We start from the raw sequence: 19439 nt of genomic DNA, 5'->3' as shown, positions 1-19439 counted from the left end.
TGGTGAATATTACAACTTCAGTTCTTAGGTAGAGTGATCTGAGAGTGTCAATTAGATTAATTCAGCTGACTGTGTTTTACCTATCTTTTATATCCTTACTCATTTACCAGCTACTTAGAGAGAATGTTGAAATCTCTGTTTTAATTATGTATTTATCTGTTTCTCTTCTGCCAAATTTTGCTTTCTGCATTTTAAAGCTCTGTTATTAGCTACACATCTTTTGAGGAGTGTTACGTTTTCTTAATGATTTGGCACTTTTTAATCATAAAATTTCCTGATCTATCTCTGTAATATTTCTTTTTTTTTTCCACAGAAAGCAGAAAAATAATTTATTCCAGTAGATGGCAGAAATAAGAAAGTCATCCTGAAAATATACTTTGGTGCAATTCTGTTAGAACAAATATTGCCTCTGAACATGCTCTCTGCTTTCCTACTGACTGCCCCACTGCATTCTGTCTTGTGACAGTTAAACACTTTGCTGAGTCCCTTGCTGTGACCATGCAGGAGTCATCTTCAAATTCACAGGTTCCCAGGAGAAAGCAATGTATTTCCCAGAAGAACAGCACCTTCTAGCTCAGAAGAGTGCACGAACGCTGTAGAGAGTCAGCACAGTTTAGGTTTAAGTAGGCACATAATTTGTCGAAATGTAAAAAAGGTAACAGGAAAAAATACTGCATTGTAGAGTAAGATATTCAAATGTGGTGTGAGTATTTAAGGCAGCTGATGGCCGAATGAGGCGAGTCAAAGGTGGTCTGGGTTTGGAATTGACTTTGCATCTAGAGGAATTCTCTTCGTGACCTCAATGATGGAGCACTGGCGAGCAGGTCTTCTTCCTTAAGGCCAATGATACTTGAGGTACCAGATGGTTTCATTTTTCAACTGTGGTCCAAAGAGAGGGTTGAGTTGGGTCAGAATTGCAATCAGCCAAAAGAGATAGCAGCAGACTGAACAGGTTACCAGCATGGTGATGATAACTCCCCGGTTGGGACCCTTAGGGATAAACCAGGGCACGCAGAAGCCGACGAAGCCCCAGAACACGCTCATCACGATGAGAGTCACAGTGAGGCCGTTATACGCCATGGTTGCCGCCGGAGCTACCAGCCCCTGCCCAGCCGCCTCACTTTGGTCCCACCCGGCTATCTCTGTAATATTTCTTATCCTGAAATCTGTTCTATCTTATATTAATATAGTCACTTCACCTAATTTTATTATTTGTGTATATATTTCCCTGTAATTTTACTTTTAACCTGTATATATATTTATCTTTAAAGTGTTTTCTTGCAGAGAGCATGTGATTGGATTTTCAAAATCCAGTCTTACCATCTCTACCTTTTAATTGGAATGTTTAGATTATTTATATTTAATATAATTAACAATATTACTGAGTTTAAAGTACCATCTTGCTATTTGTCTTATCTGCTCCCTTTTCCTTTTTTTCCTGCTCCCCCCAATTTTTGCCTCTCATTTTCTATTATTGACTTACTAGTTGCAAACATCTTTGTTATTTTAATGGTTGCTTTAGTGTTTAGAACAATCATCCTTAAATAAGCACAGTCATTCTTCAGATAATGACATCATTTCATATGTAACCTTAGTACACTGCCATTTCCTCCCTCCCTGTCATTTTAGCTATTGTTATTTTACTTTTACGTGTCATTAACCCATGATCTGTGGTTATTATTTTTCTTTTAAAAAATTAACAATCTTTTTAAAGATTTTATTTATTTATTTGTGAGAGAGTGAGAGCACGCATGTGCATATGAACAGGCAAGTGACAAGAGGGGTAAGGGTTGGAGACAGACTCCATGCTGAGTGCAGATCCCAACATGGGGTTTGAGCCCAGGACCCTGAGATCACTACCTGAGCTGAAACCAAGAGTCAGACAGTTAAATGAGTAAGCCACATAGGCACCCTATTTCTCCACAATATTGTAAACACTTGTTATTATCTGTTTTTTTAAATTATAGCTATCTTATCAGGTATGGTGTATAATTGTGATTTTGATTTACATTTCCCTAATGACTAATGATGCCTAGTATCTTCTCATGTGCATATTATCCACTTCTGTATCTTCTTTGTAGAATATCTATTCAAATTCTCTGCCCATTTATAAATTGGTTTGTCTTTTTATTATTGAGTTATGAGAGTTTTTGAAATATATTTTGGACACAAGTCTGTTATCAGTTATAGCTCTTGCAAATATTTTCCCCCAGTCTGTTGGCTTGCCTTTTTCACTTTCTTCGTGGTATTCTTTGAAATACAAAAGTTTTTAATTTAGTTGAAGTCTAATTTATCTTTTTTTTGTTATGCATTTAATGTTGTATTTAAGAAGGTTTTGTCTGATACAAAGTCATAAAGATTTATCCCAATGTTTTCCTCAGAGTTTTGTAGTTTTAACTCATATTTAAATCTTTGACCAATTTTAAATATATTTTTATGTTATAGAAGGAATCCAACTTGATTCTTTTATATGCAGCTATCCAAATATCTCAGCATCATTTGTTGAGAAAACTATTCTATGCCCATTGGGCTGTGTCTTGGGTGTCCTTGTCAAAAATCAGTTGACATAAATGTGAAGGTTCATTTCTTTTATTTTTTTGAAGGTTTATTTCTGGATTCCCAGTCTCATACTTATGACAATGCCACACTGCCTTAGTTACTACAGATCTGTAGTAAGTTTTGAAATAGGAAAGTGTGAATCCTTCAACTTGGTTTTTTTGTTTGTTTGGTTTTGTTTTCCCAAAAAAGTTTTGACTATTCTGTGTCAAAGCTATTCCTTCAAAGCTATTTTCTGCTTCCTCCTTCATTTGGGCTGTTACAATAGGATACCTTAGACTGGATGGCTTAAGCAAAAAGCATTGATTTCTCACAGTTCTGGAGGCTGGGGAGTCCAAGATCAAAGTGGTGGCAGATACTGTGATCCTGTGAGAGCATTCTCCCTGGTTTGTATATGCCTGTATTCTCATTATATCCTCACATGGCTAAGAGAGAAAGTTGTAGTCCCTTCTCTTCTTAACAAGACTCTAATCCTATTCATGAGGTCTCCAGCCTCAAGACCTAATTATTTCCCAAAGGCCTCACCTTCAAATACCATCACCTGGGGGATAGGTTTCAATTTATGAGTTTTAAAGGGACACAAACATTTAGTCCCCAGCATTGCCCCTACTCCTCCAAGGACTCCTTTTACATACATGTTTGAATGCTTGTTATATTCCACAAGCCATCTGAGGCTCTGTTCATTTTTTAGTGTTTTTATTTTCTGTACCTTTAAGCTTCAGTAATTCTAATGCTATAGATTTAAGTTCACTGATAATTTCTTCTGTAATATTCAATCTACTTTTTAAATTTAAATTTTAGTTAGTGAACATACAGTGCAATATTGGTTTCTGAAGTAGAATTCAGTGATTCGGCACTTACATACAATACCCAGTGCTCATCATAACAATTGCCCTCTTTAATGTCTAATCTGCTTTGAATGCCATCTGATTAATTTTTCATTATGGATCCATTTTTCAGTTTCAAAAGGTACTTTTTTCTTTGCATCTTCCATTTCTCTTCTGTTTGTGTTCATGCTTTAAATTCTAGACCATATTTATAACAGCTTTTTAAAAGTTCTGTCTTCTAATTCCATCCTCCATGTCATTTCCAGATGTTTTTTCTTGAGTGACTTTTCTGCCGTTATGATTTACATTTTCATGGCACTTGTTTGCTATTGCCCTCCCTGCAGTTGTGGTCTGGAAAGTGCCTTCAGGCAGAAAGCTGGGATAATTAGAGAGCTCACCTTGTTTGTTTTCTTTCTCTTAGGGTCCACAGTCCTCCGCACCTCTAGTCTAGTGACTGAAAAAGTTGTTTCACATATTTTATCTGGCTTTCTGGTGTGTGTGCGAGTGTGTGTGTGTGTGTATGTGTGAGACAGAGAGAGAGAGAGAGAGAGAAAGAGAGAGATGATTCTTGTTTTGGTTTATACATCATAGCTCATTATATTATTTTTAAATATAATTTTATTTCCTTTCCCCCCTTTTTTTCTGATTCTTGTATTCTTATTTGTCATATGTTGGATCTCCTGAATTAGTTTTTTAACTTTCTTTTTTACTTGCTTATTTTCCATTTTATCTCTTTTGTTCTTTCTTGGAGACATACAGTTTTGTCATTTAAGCTTTGTCTTGAATATTTAATTTCTTATTTTAAATTCTGCTGTGATTTTCCAACCACAGTCTTCTCTCTGGTTGAACTTCTTCACAAATTAAACCTGTCCCTGGGAACTTTAATTTTAAGGTAGTCTGTCCAGGTAATCTTTTTAATTTTTTCTTCCTTCATCTCATCTTATTTCAAGTCTAGCATTTTTGTCCTGTTGTATATTGAAATTTCAGGTATGGAGAAGTATTTCATGAAAAACCTCAAGTTCTTCAAGCCATAACATGGAAAGAAATTTCTAAGAGGTTCATGTGGCTTTGGTTAGAAGAAAAAAGTGCAAAGCCCTGTTAAAGTACTCCATTTCTGAAATATGAAAACAAAACAAAACAAAACAAAACAAAACCCAACCATGATACTTGACCAGATATAATCTCACTATTGCCAAATCCAGTAGATTTCTGTCAACGTATTATCTGCCCTCATGTCAGCCACTCAACAGCATCAAATGCAAGGAGCCATTCTCTCTTTCTTGAAGCTTCTTTTTCTTGCTTTCTTCTACATCATTAACTTCTCCTAGTGCCTTTTCATCTAAATGATCTCTAAATATTGGAATCTATTCTCTATTCCTACTGTCTTTCACCCAGAGTCATAGCTTTAAATATACTGTTAGTACTGTTGACTCTCAAACTTTCCTATCTTCTCCCTTGAATTCCAATGTCTGCTTGGTCTGTCAATTTCAGTTTCCAGTAGACATTTCAATACAAGGAAGTCTTTTATTCCATCCCTTGTACTTCCCAATTTGTAAAGGCTACCATGTCTCCCCAGATCCTCATGCAAAAAAACAATGATTCATCCTTGATTCTTCTCTTTCCTTTATTCTTGTGCATCCTACTCAACAAGTTCCATAGGGTCAATAAAAAAATATATATATACCTCTAATCCATCCACTCCTTTTCATCTCCAAGCAACCATCTTTTCTTAACCTTTGCAGTAGTCTCCCAACAGATGTCTTTGCTGTTATTCTTGCAATACATTCTTTTTATTTTTTATTTTTATTTTAAAAAATATTTTATTTATTTATTTGAACTAGAGAGTGAGCAAGTGAGAGAGAGCATGAGCAGGGGAAGAAGCAGACTCCCCACTGAGCAGGGAGCCCAATGCAAGGCTCCAGGGACTCGATCCTAGGATCCCAGGATCATGACCTGAGCCAACGGCAGTTGCGCCATCCAGGCGCCCCCTTGAAACCTTTCATCACATAACTGATAAACTTCTAAAAATATAATCCTTTTAGTGAGTTTCTATTACATTTAGAATAAAATAAAATTCACGACTATGGCTTAAAAGATCTTTATGATCTGACCCCTATCATAATCTCACATTTAACTGTTGCCTCTTCCACTCATTCAACAATTATTTATTGAGTACTTACACTGTGTTAGAGGCTGAGCTAGGCACAGGGATGCTTATCACAGTAAACTGGCCTCTTTTTTGTTCCTCGGATACTCAGAATCTTTAAATCTTCTGTTCCCTATGCTTGGTATGTTCTTTTCTTAGCTCTTTGCACAGTTTGTTCTTTATCACTCTCAGGTCTCAGCATAAGTGTCATTTCCTCAGAGGAATTTTTTTCATAAACTGATTTAAAATATCTACTGATCCCCTTTCCATTATGTCATCCCATTTAATTTCTTCATAGCCCTTTTCATGATCTTCTCTGCTTATTTATTTTCTGACTGTTCCCTCCCGTCTCATTTTAATGTAAGCTCCTTGAGGGTAGAGATGCTGTCTTGATCATGGTATCCTTGGTGCCTAGAATGTTTTCGGAAAACATAGAGCACTGCCTGGCACATATATTATTATAAATATTTTTAATAGATTAACTTGATGGGGATGGGTTCAGGGAGAACTACACAGAGGAGGTAACATTGAGTTCAGTCTTAAAATATAAGGATTTGTTTATTTAGACTTTTATCATTGGGCTGAATAATCAATAGTAATGAAAGTATTTTTTTGGTTACACATTTTTCCTGATTATGCATTAGTAACATAGCTTAAGAATCACTGTAGTTGAAATAGATTGGTCTTAATGTCATTCAGAAAAACTTCCTTTGGAATCATTTGGAGCCTAGCATTTTTGTCCTGTTACTGAACTTTCATTTTCTGTTCAGAATTAAAAGCATAATAGAGGAACTCCTGAGTGGCTCAGTTGATTAAGCATCCAAACCTTGATTTTGGCTCAGGTCACGATCTCAGGCTCCATGCTCAGCGCTACATCTTCTTGAGCTTCTCTCTCTCCCGCTTTAGCTGCCCCTCCTCCCTCCCAGTGTGCTCGTGCTCTCTCTCTCTCAATAAATAAATAAAATCTTTTTTAAAAAACATAATAGCATAAGACTTTAAGGATAATGACAATAACTGAAATGAATCTTGGTAGTAATTATAATTAACAACTAATCAGATCATTTAAAATGCATTTACTACTCATTACCAAGCATTGCATGTAAAAACCTGGCTTACAAAAACATTTGGGAAAAATACTTAAACTGCACTTAAAATTGATGACATTTGGGAGACTAGAATTCTCCACTTTTCTCTCCCCAGGAAAAGTGAGTTTCGATGACTGGCTGCTCTGTTTCTATTTTCCATGTGATAAATAAGGAATGTTACACACAGCACAAATCTTCTCTACTTAATAAAAACTTAGACTCCAGGCTCTGTCACTTTGGTTAGGATCATATGCATGTGTAGTGTATTTCATATAAGGCTGTTGATCTACCACAAAATCATATTCATACAAATACTATAAATTCATCGAAAAATTAAGTAATTTTGATGAATACAAAATGCCCAGTGGGGGGGGGTCTAGAAGAGCAGTCTAAAACTTAAAATATTTTTGAATGTAGACTTTATCCCATGAACTTCTTACATCCTTCTTAATTGTTGTAAGATGCAACAATTAACTGAGTCATGCTTCCTTATTGGAAGCATTCCTTATTTTTATTTTATCTTATTTATCTATTTATATTTATTTATTCCTTATTTTTATTTTGAATATCCATCCTGATTGTTCAGTGACATTTTAGGTATTTTGGGGAATTTATTTGTAGTGTAATATGTGTAATATTTTCATAATTATCTACTGCTTATAGTAGTTATGGGACTAGCCCCGTAATAGGTCTGAATTTGGAAACAAGTCAGGAGAAACTTTTTTAAGGTCATTGGATAGATGTCTGGAAGTAGTTTTGAAAACAAGAGCTCTGTTTATGGGGGGAGAAAGCCCTTCATTGCGCCTATGGCTTCAGGTAAAGAAATTATACCCAGCCTACCCTATTGCCATACCAGAAACTGAGGTCATGGCAGTGGCTCAGCTTACAGATGACTGTTTCCAGGAAGCCTTTTCTAGCCCCAGGCTGAGTTGGTGCTACCACGATACTTATGAAAACAGAATCACAATGTTGTTCGGTTACTTGCTGACTGTGGATTTTTTGAGCCCCAGGACTTTATCCTTCTTTCCTCTGAACTACATAGAATACTACAGTGTCGGACAGACATGTAGGTGCTCAGTACATATTTGAATGAATAAATAATTGAATGAATATGGTATGATAAGATATAACATATCATAAATACAGCTGGCACAAATTAGAGTAAGTTCAAGATCCAGATACTTGCTCAAGGAGCAGCAGCCAGGAGAGAGTTCAGATCTAATCATAGTTACTAGAAATTCAGTCATTGGGAGATCAGAGTTAAGTGGTAAGAAATCTAATCTCCAGAGGGAAACATTTGATGGAAAAATAATGCAGAGAGGAAAAGCACATATTTCCTTCTCAGAGAAACCTCTTTCTGTTGGTGAGGAGTGGAGGCATAGGGGTATGGAAGAGAAAAACCGGTAAGAGGAGAGAATTGTTCAAATACAGTAAGAAGCTGAGATTCATATGCTAGTTTTAGAGTTAATCTAGAATAGTTTTTAAAGTAATAAATTTTATAGATATTTAGAAAAATAATTACTTTTAATTCACAATTTCATGTAAATACTTTAAAATTATTTTTTCTTTACACTACCTTCACATGCAGAAGTTGGTTGTCAACTGCTATGAGCTGATTAAGATTCTCCAGTATTTCTAAGTCTCTTATGTCATCAATATTATTATTGCTGATATTCAATATAGAGAGGGATTTCTGTAAGAAAAATAAATTGGCATTAATAACTAGTCTAATTAAATGCTGTATACAGTAACCAGAAATCTTAATTTGTGAAAAATGTATCAGTTCAGGCTATTATGCTTTTTAGGCAAGAAAATTAAAAGCCATGGAGATTTTGTTTTTCTGCCATATTTTTTCCAGACATAACTTTAAGGACTTTAGTAATTGTGATATGACTTACTATTTTTGTCTAAAATTCCTTCATAAGTCTGATTTTCCTCTTCTAGAATATAAAAGAAATTTATAGAGAAAAGAAGCCAGGAATCAAGGAGCAAAGAAAAAAAAAAGTGCCCCAACAAACAAATGATAACAGAGTATAGAAAAATGGTTATTTCAGTTTAAGCAAATTATCTTTTTGTGTTAAATATCACTAAGATTTGTACTTACATAGGAAGAAATAGTTTTTGTTTATTTTTCTAAGTAGGAAAAATGACTTAGAGATTATCTGGTTTAATTTTTATCTTAATCTCTCTATATAGTTTTCTCTTGACAATCCATATGTTCAGAAGGCAATTAAAATAAAAATTAGCTAATTAACAAGCAGTATGAATATCAGTGTTAGTGAGGACATAAATACACAGAAGAGAAGCACTAAACCAAAGCCATCTTAAAATCTATGGCCTAATAATCTCTACCAAGACTGAGCTGACCCACCAAACCATCTAGAACTAATCTTTAGAGAAAATACTTCTTGATACTTTTTAAGAATTTAAAAAATTATGTCTTATATTTAGAATTTTAGAATCTGCTTGAATCTATGTAAAAATTAGCAAGCAAAATGTTTATACTGGTGTTTGTAATAAAACTGGCCATCCTCTTAGAGGGATCAATTTATTTGGGTCAGTGGAGATGAGCTGAGATACACTTAATTCTATGGGGAAGACAGGGAGAGGGTAGGATAGAAATAAGATCACTTCTTTCTTTTCCAATTTAAAGGACAATTTTTCAATTTTTATAAATTCAGTTCACAAACTTTTATTGCCCTCTGTTTCTGGGCCCTCTAAAATAAAGCCAATGAAATCTATAAACACACAACCATTTTTCCCTTTATGTCTCTTGCCCGAGAACTGAAGGTAGCCTCTCATAACAAATCCCATTTTGAGAATTAACAAAAGCCTCCATTGCGCCCCCTGGCTTCTCAACTAATTGTGACATGTTCACCATGTATCTGGGCGTCAGGTCACAGTGGGAGTTTCAAATATCCCAGATCTGCCTGCTTCTCATGAAGCAGAGCTGTATGTAGTGCAACCTACAATCAAATCAGAATCCAGCGAGAAAACATTTCATCATCATGATTCTCTAGGTTGTTTAAAATTTGCCAAATAATTGTGCATGACTCTTTCCTTAGGCTTTTTCCTAATATTTTAAATTTTGAATCATGATAATCACCAAAGTGGAAATTATGAATGAATTGTCATCTGGACTAGAACCTAATAATTTACATAACCTTTCCACAACCTTTTTTTGATCCTTAGTACTCTAGAGGCAGGCATTATTATTCCCACTTTGTAACTTCTTATCTCTGAGAAATTATGTGAGAAAAGTTCATTTTAACCCTCAAGTAAAAGCTCAACTGTTTGGAACCAGAAGAGACCCCAAATAGCCAGAGGAATGCTGAAAAAGAAAACCAAAGCTGGTGGCATCACAATCCTGGGCTCCAAGCTCTATTACAAAGCTAAATCATCAAGACAGTAAGTGGTACTGACACAAAGACAGATACATAGATTAATGGAACACAATGGAGAATCCAGAAATGGATATGGACCCTCAACTTTATGGTCAACTAATCTTTGACAAAGCGGGAAAGAATATCCAATGGAAAAAGAATAGTCTTTTCAATAAACGGTGCTGAGAAAATTGGACAGCCACATGTAGAAGAATGAAACTCGACAACTTTTTACACCATACACTAAAACAGACTCAAAATGGATGAAAGACCTAAATGTGAGACAGGAATCCCTCAAGATCCTAGAAGAGAACATAAGCAGCAACCTCTGTGACTTTGGCTCCAGCAACTTCTTTCAGGACACATCTCAAAGGCAAGAGAAACAAAAACAAAAAAAAGGTATTAGGACTTCATCAAGATAAAAATCTTTTGCACAGGGGCGCCTGGGTGGCTCAGTGGGTTAAGCCGCTGCCTTCGGCTCGGGTCCTGATCTCAGGGTCCTGGGATCGAGTCCCGCGTCGGGCTCTCTGCTCAGTGGGGAGCCTGCTTCCTCCTCTCTCTCTCTGCCTGCCTCTCTGCCTACTTGTGATCTCTGTCAAATAAATAAATAAAATATTTTAAATAAAAAAAAATCTTTTGCACAGCAAAGGAAACAGTGAGTAACCTACAGACTGGGAAAAGATATTTGCAAATGACGTATCAGATAAAGAGCTAGTATCCAAGATCTATAAAGAACTTCTCAAATTCGAATCTGTAAGGAACTTTTCAAAAACCAAATAAATGGACAGAAGAAATGGGCAGGAGACATGAACAGACATAACTCTCATATCTCTGAAGAAGACATACAAATGGCCAACAGACACATGAAAAAAAAATGTTCAACATCACTCAGCATTCGAGAAATACAAATCCAAACCACACTTGAGATATTACCTCACACCAGTCAGAATGGCTAAAATTAGTCAGTCAGAAAACAACAAATGTTGATGAGGATGCAGAGAAAGGTACATCCTCTTACACTGTTGGTGGGTATGCAAGCTGGTGCAGCCATTCTGGAAAACAGTATGGAGTTTCCTCAAGAAGTTAAAAAGCTACCTTATGATCCAGCAATTGCACTACTAGGGATACACCCCAAAGATAGAAATGTAGTGACCCCAATGTTCATAGCAGCAATGTCCGTAATAGCCAAACAAACTTTGGAGAGAGCCCAGATGTCCATTGACAGATGAATGGATGAAGATTATATATATAATCTTCATACACACACACACACACACACACACACAGAGAGAGAGAGAGAGAGAGAGAGATACATATCTATATATTTAGATCTGTATAGATATATACACATACATACATACACAATGGAATATTACTCAGCCTTTGGAGGGAATAAATACCATTTACATTGATGTGGATGGAACTAGAGGGCATTATGCTGAGCAAAATAAGTCAAAACCTATCATAGCTTCACTCATGTAGAAAATAAGAAACAGCACAGAGGATCATAGTGGAAGGGAGGGAAAACTGAATGGGAAGTGATCAGAGAAGGAGAAACAAACTAAGGGTTGCTGGAGGGAAGGGAGGTGGGGGTGTGGATAATTTGGAGATGGGCATCAAGGAGGCACATGATGTGATAAGCATGGGGTGTTATATGCAATTGATAAATTATTGAACACCACATTTGAAACTAATCATGTACTATGTTGGCCAATTGAATTTAGATTAAAAAATTCTCAACTGGCCATATAAACATACAGAGCATATGTAATGTCCAGATATACCTTTGCTACCTTCCTGTTCCATTATAACTGTTAATAACTATAGTCTTTGTCAGAATACTCAGATTGGCCTTACTGCCAGAGAATGAAGAGTTCGTGGATCAAACAGAAGCTTTTCTCCAAGGGGAAGCCTCTGACTCTCAACATGAAGTTCTCTTAGTCCTTCTAATCCTTCTAAACCTTCTATGACAGCAATGTAATTGCCTCCCAGATACCTGCAAAATAGAAAACAATTTTAAATACACGTTCTGAGAATCATGATCTGTAAACATGACAAAAACATAATAATCACTGAGCTGAGTGAAAATTACATATGTGGAAATTTCAGAATCGTCTTTGTAATGAATCAATGAAAGGTTTATTTATATGATTCTTATACTTAATTTAGTCTAAGAAATAAGTTTATTTTTTTTAAGTAAGAGAATTGGAATAGTCCTTATTAAATGATCTACCAGTATTACTTTTATATATTAGGTGAAGAATCATCTGGATAGAAGGGTCTTTTTTTTTTTTTAAGCTTTTTACAATATATTTCAGAGAGAGTGTGAGAAAGAGCATGAGGGGGGTGGAGGGAGAGGAAGAGATAGGCTCCCTGCTGAGCAGGGAGCCCAACACAGTGTTCCATCCCAGGTCCCTGAGATCATGACCTGAGCTGAAGGCAGATGCTGAACCAACTGAGCCACCTAGGCTACCTCCCAGGGTATTAGTTTTAAAAATGGAAGATTTGGGGGCCTAATGCCAGAGACTCTCATTTGGCTATCTAGATCAGAACCCAACAATCTGCATTTTTAAAAAAGATTTTATTTACTTATTTGACAGAGAGAGTTCACAAGTAGGCAGAGAGGCAGGCAAAGAGAGAGGGGGGGAAGCAGGCTCCCCGCTGAGCAGAGAACCAACGCAGGGCTCGATCCCAGGACCCAAGCCAAAGGCAGAGGCTCAACCCTCTGAGCCACCCAGGCACCCTGCAATCTGCATTTTTATTTAGCATTTTCTACCCTACTCTCTTCCCATTTTGAGGTTCTTGGCCTACTTTTGAGAAGCACTGGTAATTCTTCCAGTCTGGGAAAAATGAATACACCAGTCTTCATTGTTGAATTAAAATCATTATAGGCAGTAATTGCCTTTTTACAATCAAATCAACAGTATCAACTCTATGACCCTGCCTCTTTGAGATGTGTGATTCTGAAAGGAAAGCTCATCTGGTTTCCATGGAAACTTTTTTCACCAGTTGAGTCTTTAGGGATGCTTTAGGTATCCTTATAAGTGGTTAAGACAACTCACCCTCCTGCAAAAGAAAAGTGTATCAGGCTTAATGAGACAAATTGCCAAGTATTACATGTGTAACAATTTTGTACTAATAATACTATAAGAGAATAAAAATTGAGGCCTGTTCCACACAACTGCAGATAATGGAAAGGCCCGCATGCAAACATATTACTGTAATGATTACAAACAATTACATTACTTAAAAATAAAAACACTTACAGTTTTTCCAGTTTCTTTAATGACCTGAGGTTCTCTATACATGAAAGACAATTGTTTTGTAGGTATAAGTGAGTCAGATTTGTAGCGTAATTCAAGTTAGTCATTTGACTAATACGGTTATCATACAAATATAAAACACTAAGATTTTTGCAAGGAGAGAGGTCTTCCTAAAAGAAAACAAAAACAGGTCATACTTAATTTCTCCTGAAAATTTAGAAGTTTGTTTTAAAGAAAGTTCTTTACTTAACCGTTCTGCGAGTTTCCTTATGTTTAATATAAAAGAAAAGTATTTCTCTGTTCTTAGCACAGTCAAAACAAGTCTTGAATGATAGTAAAATTAGTTCTAGGTTTTGTATTCTGTAACTATATCAATAAAATTGTATTTGTTAAGAAAGATTTTCCTAGGGCAAGCAGTTTTCCTTGGAAGCAGTTAGGTTCCTCTGGAAGTTGAAGCATCTAACAAATTATTGTTTTAACATTATAAATCAGGGTTTTAAAAAAATTTACTTATTTATTTGAGAGAGAATGAGTGAGAGCAAGAGAGAGAGCATGAGTGCAGGGGAGGGGTTTAGGGGTGGAGGGAGAAGGAGAAGAAAACTTGCTGCTGAGCAAGAGTTAAACTGAGTTAAGCCGGGATGCTTAGACTGAGCCACCCAGGCACTCCTATAAATCAGGTCTTAATCTTTCTCTAGGATTGGAAGTAAACATGTTTGTGATACTGAAAATGGGAAGTCATATAGATAGTCAGGAGCAATAGATTAATAAACTACGATAATGCTATTGAAGGGAATGCTCTTTCACCATTAGATATCCTTTAGTTTCTTTAGCAATGTTTTGTAGATCTCAAAATGAAAACAGTACATTCAATATGACCCAGTATTGTAAAATTATATGAAAACATGTTAGAAAAAAGACTGGAAGGACATCACCTACATGTTAATAGTGGTCTTCTCTGCATGATGGGATTAGGCCAGTTTCTTTTAATATGTATTTCATAGAAATGCACACGAGTTACTTTTTTTTTCTGATTGAAAAATTTTTATTGATAAGTAACTGTTAAGAACATTTATTTCTTGGGCGCCTGGGTGGCTCAGTGGGTTAAGCTACTGCCTTCGGCTCAGGTCATGATCTCAGGGTCCTGGGATCGAGCCCCGCATCAGGCTCTCTGCTCAGCAGGGAGCCTGCTTCCATCTCTCTCTCTCTGCCTGCCTCTCCATCTACTTGTGATCTCTATCAAATAAATAAATAAAATCTTTAAAAAAAAAAGAACATTCATTTCTCTTGAGTCTGCTGTCAACTATAATATATTAAAGCAAATTATACTTAAATTATAACATTCAGCAAAGAGATTTTTTTTAAAAAAAGGCATCCACCGATGATCTAATAAACACAATGTGCTTTCTCACACCAGTTACTTTTGAGATAAGAAAATAATTAAAGGTATATATTTTTTAAGTCTGCTATTTCTTATGTGGTGGTAGAGTCAGCCTAGAGTAAGCAGGCAAGAGATAAAGTGAAGTTATGCTCAAAAGTACCTCAGCTTAAAAAAAAAAAAAAAAAAGTACCTCAGCTTGGGATGCCTGGCTGGCTCAGCTGGTGGAGCCTGAACTTTTGTAAGTTCGAGCCCCACATTAGGCATAGAGATTTTTTTAAAAAAATAAAATCTTAAAAAATATCTTAACTTTTATTTAAAAGATTTTAAAAATATGATCACATCTTGGGAATTGTGTTCACAAGGTATTCTTAGTGTGAATTTTTTTTTAGAGTGAGAGTAAGCATGGGTGCATGTGCATGTGATAGGGTTGGGGGTGGGGGAGAAGGACAGAGGGAAAGCAAGAGAAAGAATCCCAAGCAGGCTCCATCCCCAGGCTCCATCCCCCTGACATGGGGCCCAATCTCATGACCCTGAGATCACGACCTTAGCTGAAATTAAGAGTGGGGCACTTAACCAACTCAGCAACCCAGCCACCCAGGTGCCCAGCTGAATTAGAGTTGGCCTTTGAACAACATGGATTTGAACTACATGGGTCCACTTATACATGGATTCTTTTTCTATAAATATTGTACAGTACTGCAACATATCTTATCTTTCTTATGATTTTCTTAATAACACTTTCTTTTCTCTAGCTTATTTTGTATGTATATAATGCAAGGAATTTCAGTTGTGTTGGGAGATAGCGTGGTGGGGAATGTGGTGGGGGTGTTGAAGTCCCTAACTCTGCATAGCTCCAGGGTTAACTGTGCTTTAACTAGTTTGCTTTGCTTGTAAAAAAGATCATCTAAACCAAAGGAGCACTGATTGTGAGGAGACAAAAGAACATTAAATGGAGGCTCTCTGCAATTGGATTCATGGGGAGAAGAATCACTAAGAAACTGGAAAGAAGGGATGTCTGGGTGGTTCAGTTAAACGTCTTCCTTTGGCTCCGGTCATGATCCCAGAGTCCTAGGATCGAATCCTACACATCCTCCTGCTTGTGTGCTCTCAGTCTCTCTCTCTCTCTGACAAAAAAATAAAATATAATTAAAAAAAAAAAAGAAACTGAAAAGAAATACAGAATAGGAACTTGGTAGAATCTCTGCAAAAAAAAAATTATCTTGATTGAGAGTTGTGCTTGTGGCTTTGGTATTTTTTTCATTCATTTTGATAAACATTTATTAAGCACTTAATATGGGTTAGCCGCTAAATTGGATTGGAGGGGGAGCTTTAGAGTGATGTGAACAAAACAGACATCATCCCCGCCCTCACATATCTTATATTTCTGAGAAAATTTCTCTTGTCTATAGTCTTTAGCATTTTATTTTAGACAACAGAAACCAATACAAATGGCCTAAAAGTGTTATTGCTTCTTTTAAAGCTTCCCAAAAGCCAAGAATTAGCTAAACACAGAGAAAATATAGTGTCAGAGTATATTCAAACAAACGTAATCTTATCTGATATAAATTATAGTATAATCTCCATTTATATAACCAGTTAAATTATGAGTGAAAATGATTTCACTATTAAAGTTTTGAAATACGGTATTTGCATAGTTAATTCTTGCTATCTTGTTTTTAAAAACAAAACAAAACAAAACTCATATTCCAAGGAACTGGAATTATAAAAAGTATTATCTTTGAAACTACTTTCTAACACACTTTCTTTTTTTTTAAGATTTTATTTATTTATTTGACAGACAGAGATCACAAGTAGGCAGAGAGGCAGAGAGAGAGAGGAGGAAGCAGGCTCCCTGCCGAGCAGAGAGCTCTATCCCAGGACACTGGGATCATGACCTGAGGCCAAGGCAAAGGTTTTAACCCACTGAGCCACCCAGGCGCCCCTAACATCCACTTTCAAATCTAGTTTGCTACACTATAGAATATTTCAGGGGGACATATATATTTAGCACATATATTTAATAATCATGATGGTATATTTTATAGAGACTTAGTTTTAATAATTTTAACATCAAAAGCAAGAAATTAAAGTGAAAACAATATACTAATCAAAACAGTAAGTATGATCAAAATACAGGTAATAAGGTTGTATTTTCTGACACCTATTTTAAATTTTACATTGTTAATTATCTAAAAATAGGAAACAATTTCAGAATTCTTACAATCGCATCTATATTTTTGTCTGAAAAATTTATATGAGTTATTTTCTTCAGGTAGCGTGAGGTGGTTTCTTCTTTTCGGGGTTTAAGATTGCTATTTTTGGCTATTAGATCCAAGGTTAGTCGAACCATGATTTCTTCCTGAATCAAACTCTCAGCAGTAGCTCGGTTCTGATATCATCTCAAAAGCAGGTTTAGGTATTGTTTTATGCCCAACTTTCTAAAAATTTAAAAAAAAAAGGAATATTATGTACATGATAATTTAGGAAAAATTATTTTGACATTTTAATTTTCTTATATAAAACTGTTTGATACGCTACTTCAGAGGCATTTTTAAAGGCACTTAGGTATTTTCTAAGTTTATAGACTTAATTGTTTTTAAAACACCAAAATTAATTAAATATACAATGCTCATTCACTTCTACTTTTAAATCTTTTCCTCTCCCTAGTACTGAGTTGTTATTGTGGGCATCTTTTAAAAGATTTTTTTCCTCTCAAGAAATATTATCTGATGTTCTCATATGAAGAGACTAAGGCCCAGAGATCTGTCTCAAACTACTAAAGGTAGTGGCAGTTGAGAATGCAACCAAGTCTTCTGGCTCCTTTTTCCATAGTACCCATGGTGATCATATTTTCAAAACCCTGAAAACAGAACACATCATGTAAAAACTGTGAGTATGTACATAGGACAATGGTGCAAAATTCTTGAAAATGGAGCTGGCCTTGAAATTTATTATATTACTACTACTGTGATCCACAAAGAGGCAACATAAGGCAGTGTTTTTCAGTCCAGACTGTCTGGTTCAGATTTTGGCTCCACTGCCTCCTGGTCAGGCAATCTTGGGCAGGGTAAATCAGTTTTGTTTTTTTCCCCTAATGTCCCCCCATTCACAGTACAAACCAGGCAAAGGGCCTGGGCTGAGGTATATTTGGTGGGTTTACTCTGCTTTCTCTTTCTGCACATTCCATGTAAAAACATAGCCAGTGGTAAGCATCAGGAGGCTATATTACCTCTGTTTATTATACAATTAGGTTAATAATGGTACCTACTTCCAAGGACTATTATGAAGATTACCTAAGATAATCATGTAAGAATATTCTGTATGGTGTCTGGTACACAGGTCAATAAACGTTTGCTATCACCATTATTATTTTATTGTTTTGTTCACAAGTAAGGTGAATACTATCTATTTCACTGTTTCACCTGGAATACATTAGGGTTATTAAATAAGGGGAACATACTATTAATAAAATTAATTAATTAATAAAATATTGCTTTATGTAAGAGATCCATATGTGGTCCATAGGTGTAAAGTAACCCATTTTTTTCAATCATCCTGGAAGTATAGCTATTTAAGTGATAAATATCCCAGTTTTGTAAAATTTATTATTATTTTTAAAGTACAGTTTAAAATTGAGTGATATTATTCTCATATATCTGGAATTTCACCAACCAAACACCTCAGTTTGCATCATATTCTGTACAGGAAACCAATGCATCAGAAGAAAAATGAATTTAGTAGAAGATGGCCTCTAATTTATATTCTCATACATTGACATATAACTAACTACACAGGCTATATTATATAAAATACCCACAATAAAATATTCAAAGATATGGACTGTAACCATATACACTTCAGAATGCAAAATGTAATCTATAGAATAAAATTGATAAATCTTTGTAGATTTTTGAAATTTGCATGAATTCATTTTACAACCAAAATTTAAGATTATTGTTTACAGATCAAATTTCAAACATGAAAATAATATTCTGAACAAAGTTTCTAATTAAGTAAAAAAATCTATTTTTGATATTGCCTGAAAAATCATTCATCATGAAAGCGTAAAGAATAACACCACAATCATGAACCTATAGTCCACCTTAAAATATAAAACATTATAAATACATTTGGGGGGCAACTGGGTGGCTCAGCAGGTTAAGCCTCTGCCTTCAGCTCAGGTCATGATCTCAGGGTCCTGGGATCAAGCTCCGCCTAGGACTCCCTGCTCAGTGGGGAGACTGCTCCCCGCCGACCGCCCCCCCCACCTGCCTCTCTGCCTACTTGTGATCTCTGTCAAATAAAAAGAAAAAAAAACATTTGGAACCCTTCTATACCTTTCTACCTATTCTCTTTTTAGAGTTTAGTGTTAGATTTCTCTTATTTTTAGAGTTTAGAGTTATATTCATGTCTTTATACTTTTACTACAGATGTATATATATTTAAACAATATATAGTACTTTTTAAAATGTATTTTTACAGGGGTGCCTGGGTGGCTCAGTGGGTTAAAGCCTCTGCCTTGGGCTCAGGTCATGATCCCAGGGTCCTGGGATTGAGCCCCGCATCGGGCTCTCTGCTCAGCAGGGACCCTGCTTCCTCCTCTCTCTCTCTCTCTGCCTGCCTCTCTGCCTACTTGTGATCTCTGTCTGTCAAATAAATTTAAAAAATTTTTAAAAAATGTATTTTTACAGTCATAAATGGCACGACTCTGATTCCAGCTTTCTATTTTGCTTAATGTTTTGTTTGTGAGAATCATCAGAGTTGATATGTGTAGCTCTAGAATATTTGTATCACTGTGTAA

The 19439-nt window shown here is 35.7% G+C and overlaps 2 protein-coding genes and 1 non-coding gene across 3 annotated transcripts in view; all 3 read right to left on the bottom strand.

Moving 5' to 3' along the window:
- PPP1R42 (protein phosphatase 1 regulatory subunit 42) overlaps window positions 1–17035 on the bottom strand; it is a 53164-nt gene extending 36129 nt beyond the window's left edge. Inside the window, exons 1-4 of the mRNA XM_044244471.1 lie at window positions 16860–17035; window positions 13264–13430; window positions 11855–11993; window positions 8191–8307 (exon numbers count right to left, since the gene is read on the bottom strand). Coding sequence (XP_044100406.1) covers window positions 8191–8307; window positions 11855–11993; window positions 13264–13430; window positions 16860–16988 — 552 coding nt within the window. The 5' untranslated portion in view covers window positions 16989–17035. The remainder of the gene's footprint in view (window positions 1–8190; window positions 8308–11854; window positions 11994–13263; window positions 13431–16859) is intronic.
- LOC122903946 (V-type proton ATPase subunit e 1-like) lies at window positions 310–1154 on the bottom strand. The gene has a single exon (XM_044244470.1). The coding sequence runs from the start codon at window positions 1078–1080 to the stop codon at window positions 835–837; it is 246 nt and encodes an 81-aa protein (XP_044100405.1). The 5' UTR covers window positions 1081–1154; the 3' UTR covers window positions 310–834.
- Window positions 17036–17730: 695 nt separating the features above from the next.
- On the bottom strand, window positions 17731–17860 carry LOC122905793. The gene has a single exon (XR_006384466.1). It is a non-coding gene; the product is annotated as a small nucleolar RNA SNORA51 (small nucleolar RNA).
- Window positions 17861–19439: the final 1579 nt, after the last annotated feature.

Source organism: Neovison vison, chromosome 4 (assembly GCF_020171115.1).
Source record: "Neovison vison isolate M4711 chromosome 4, ASM_NN_V1, whole genome shotgun sequence".
Lineage (NCBI taxonomy): Eukaryota > Metazoa > Chordata > Mammalia > Carnivora > Mustelidae > Neogale > Neogale vison.
Note: the sequence above shows the minus strand (reverse complement) of the source record. Positions and strands in the feature narration are given on the sequence as shown.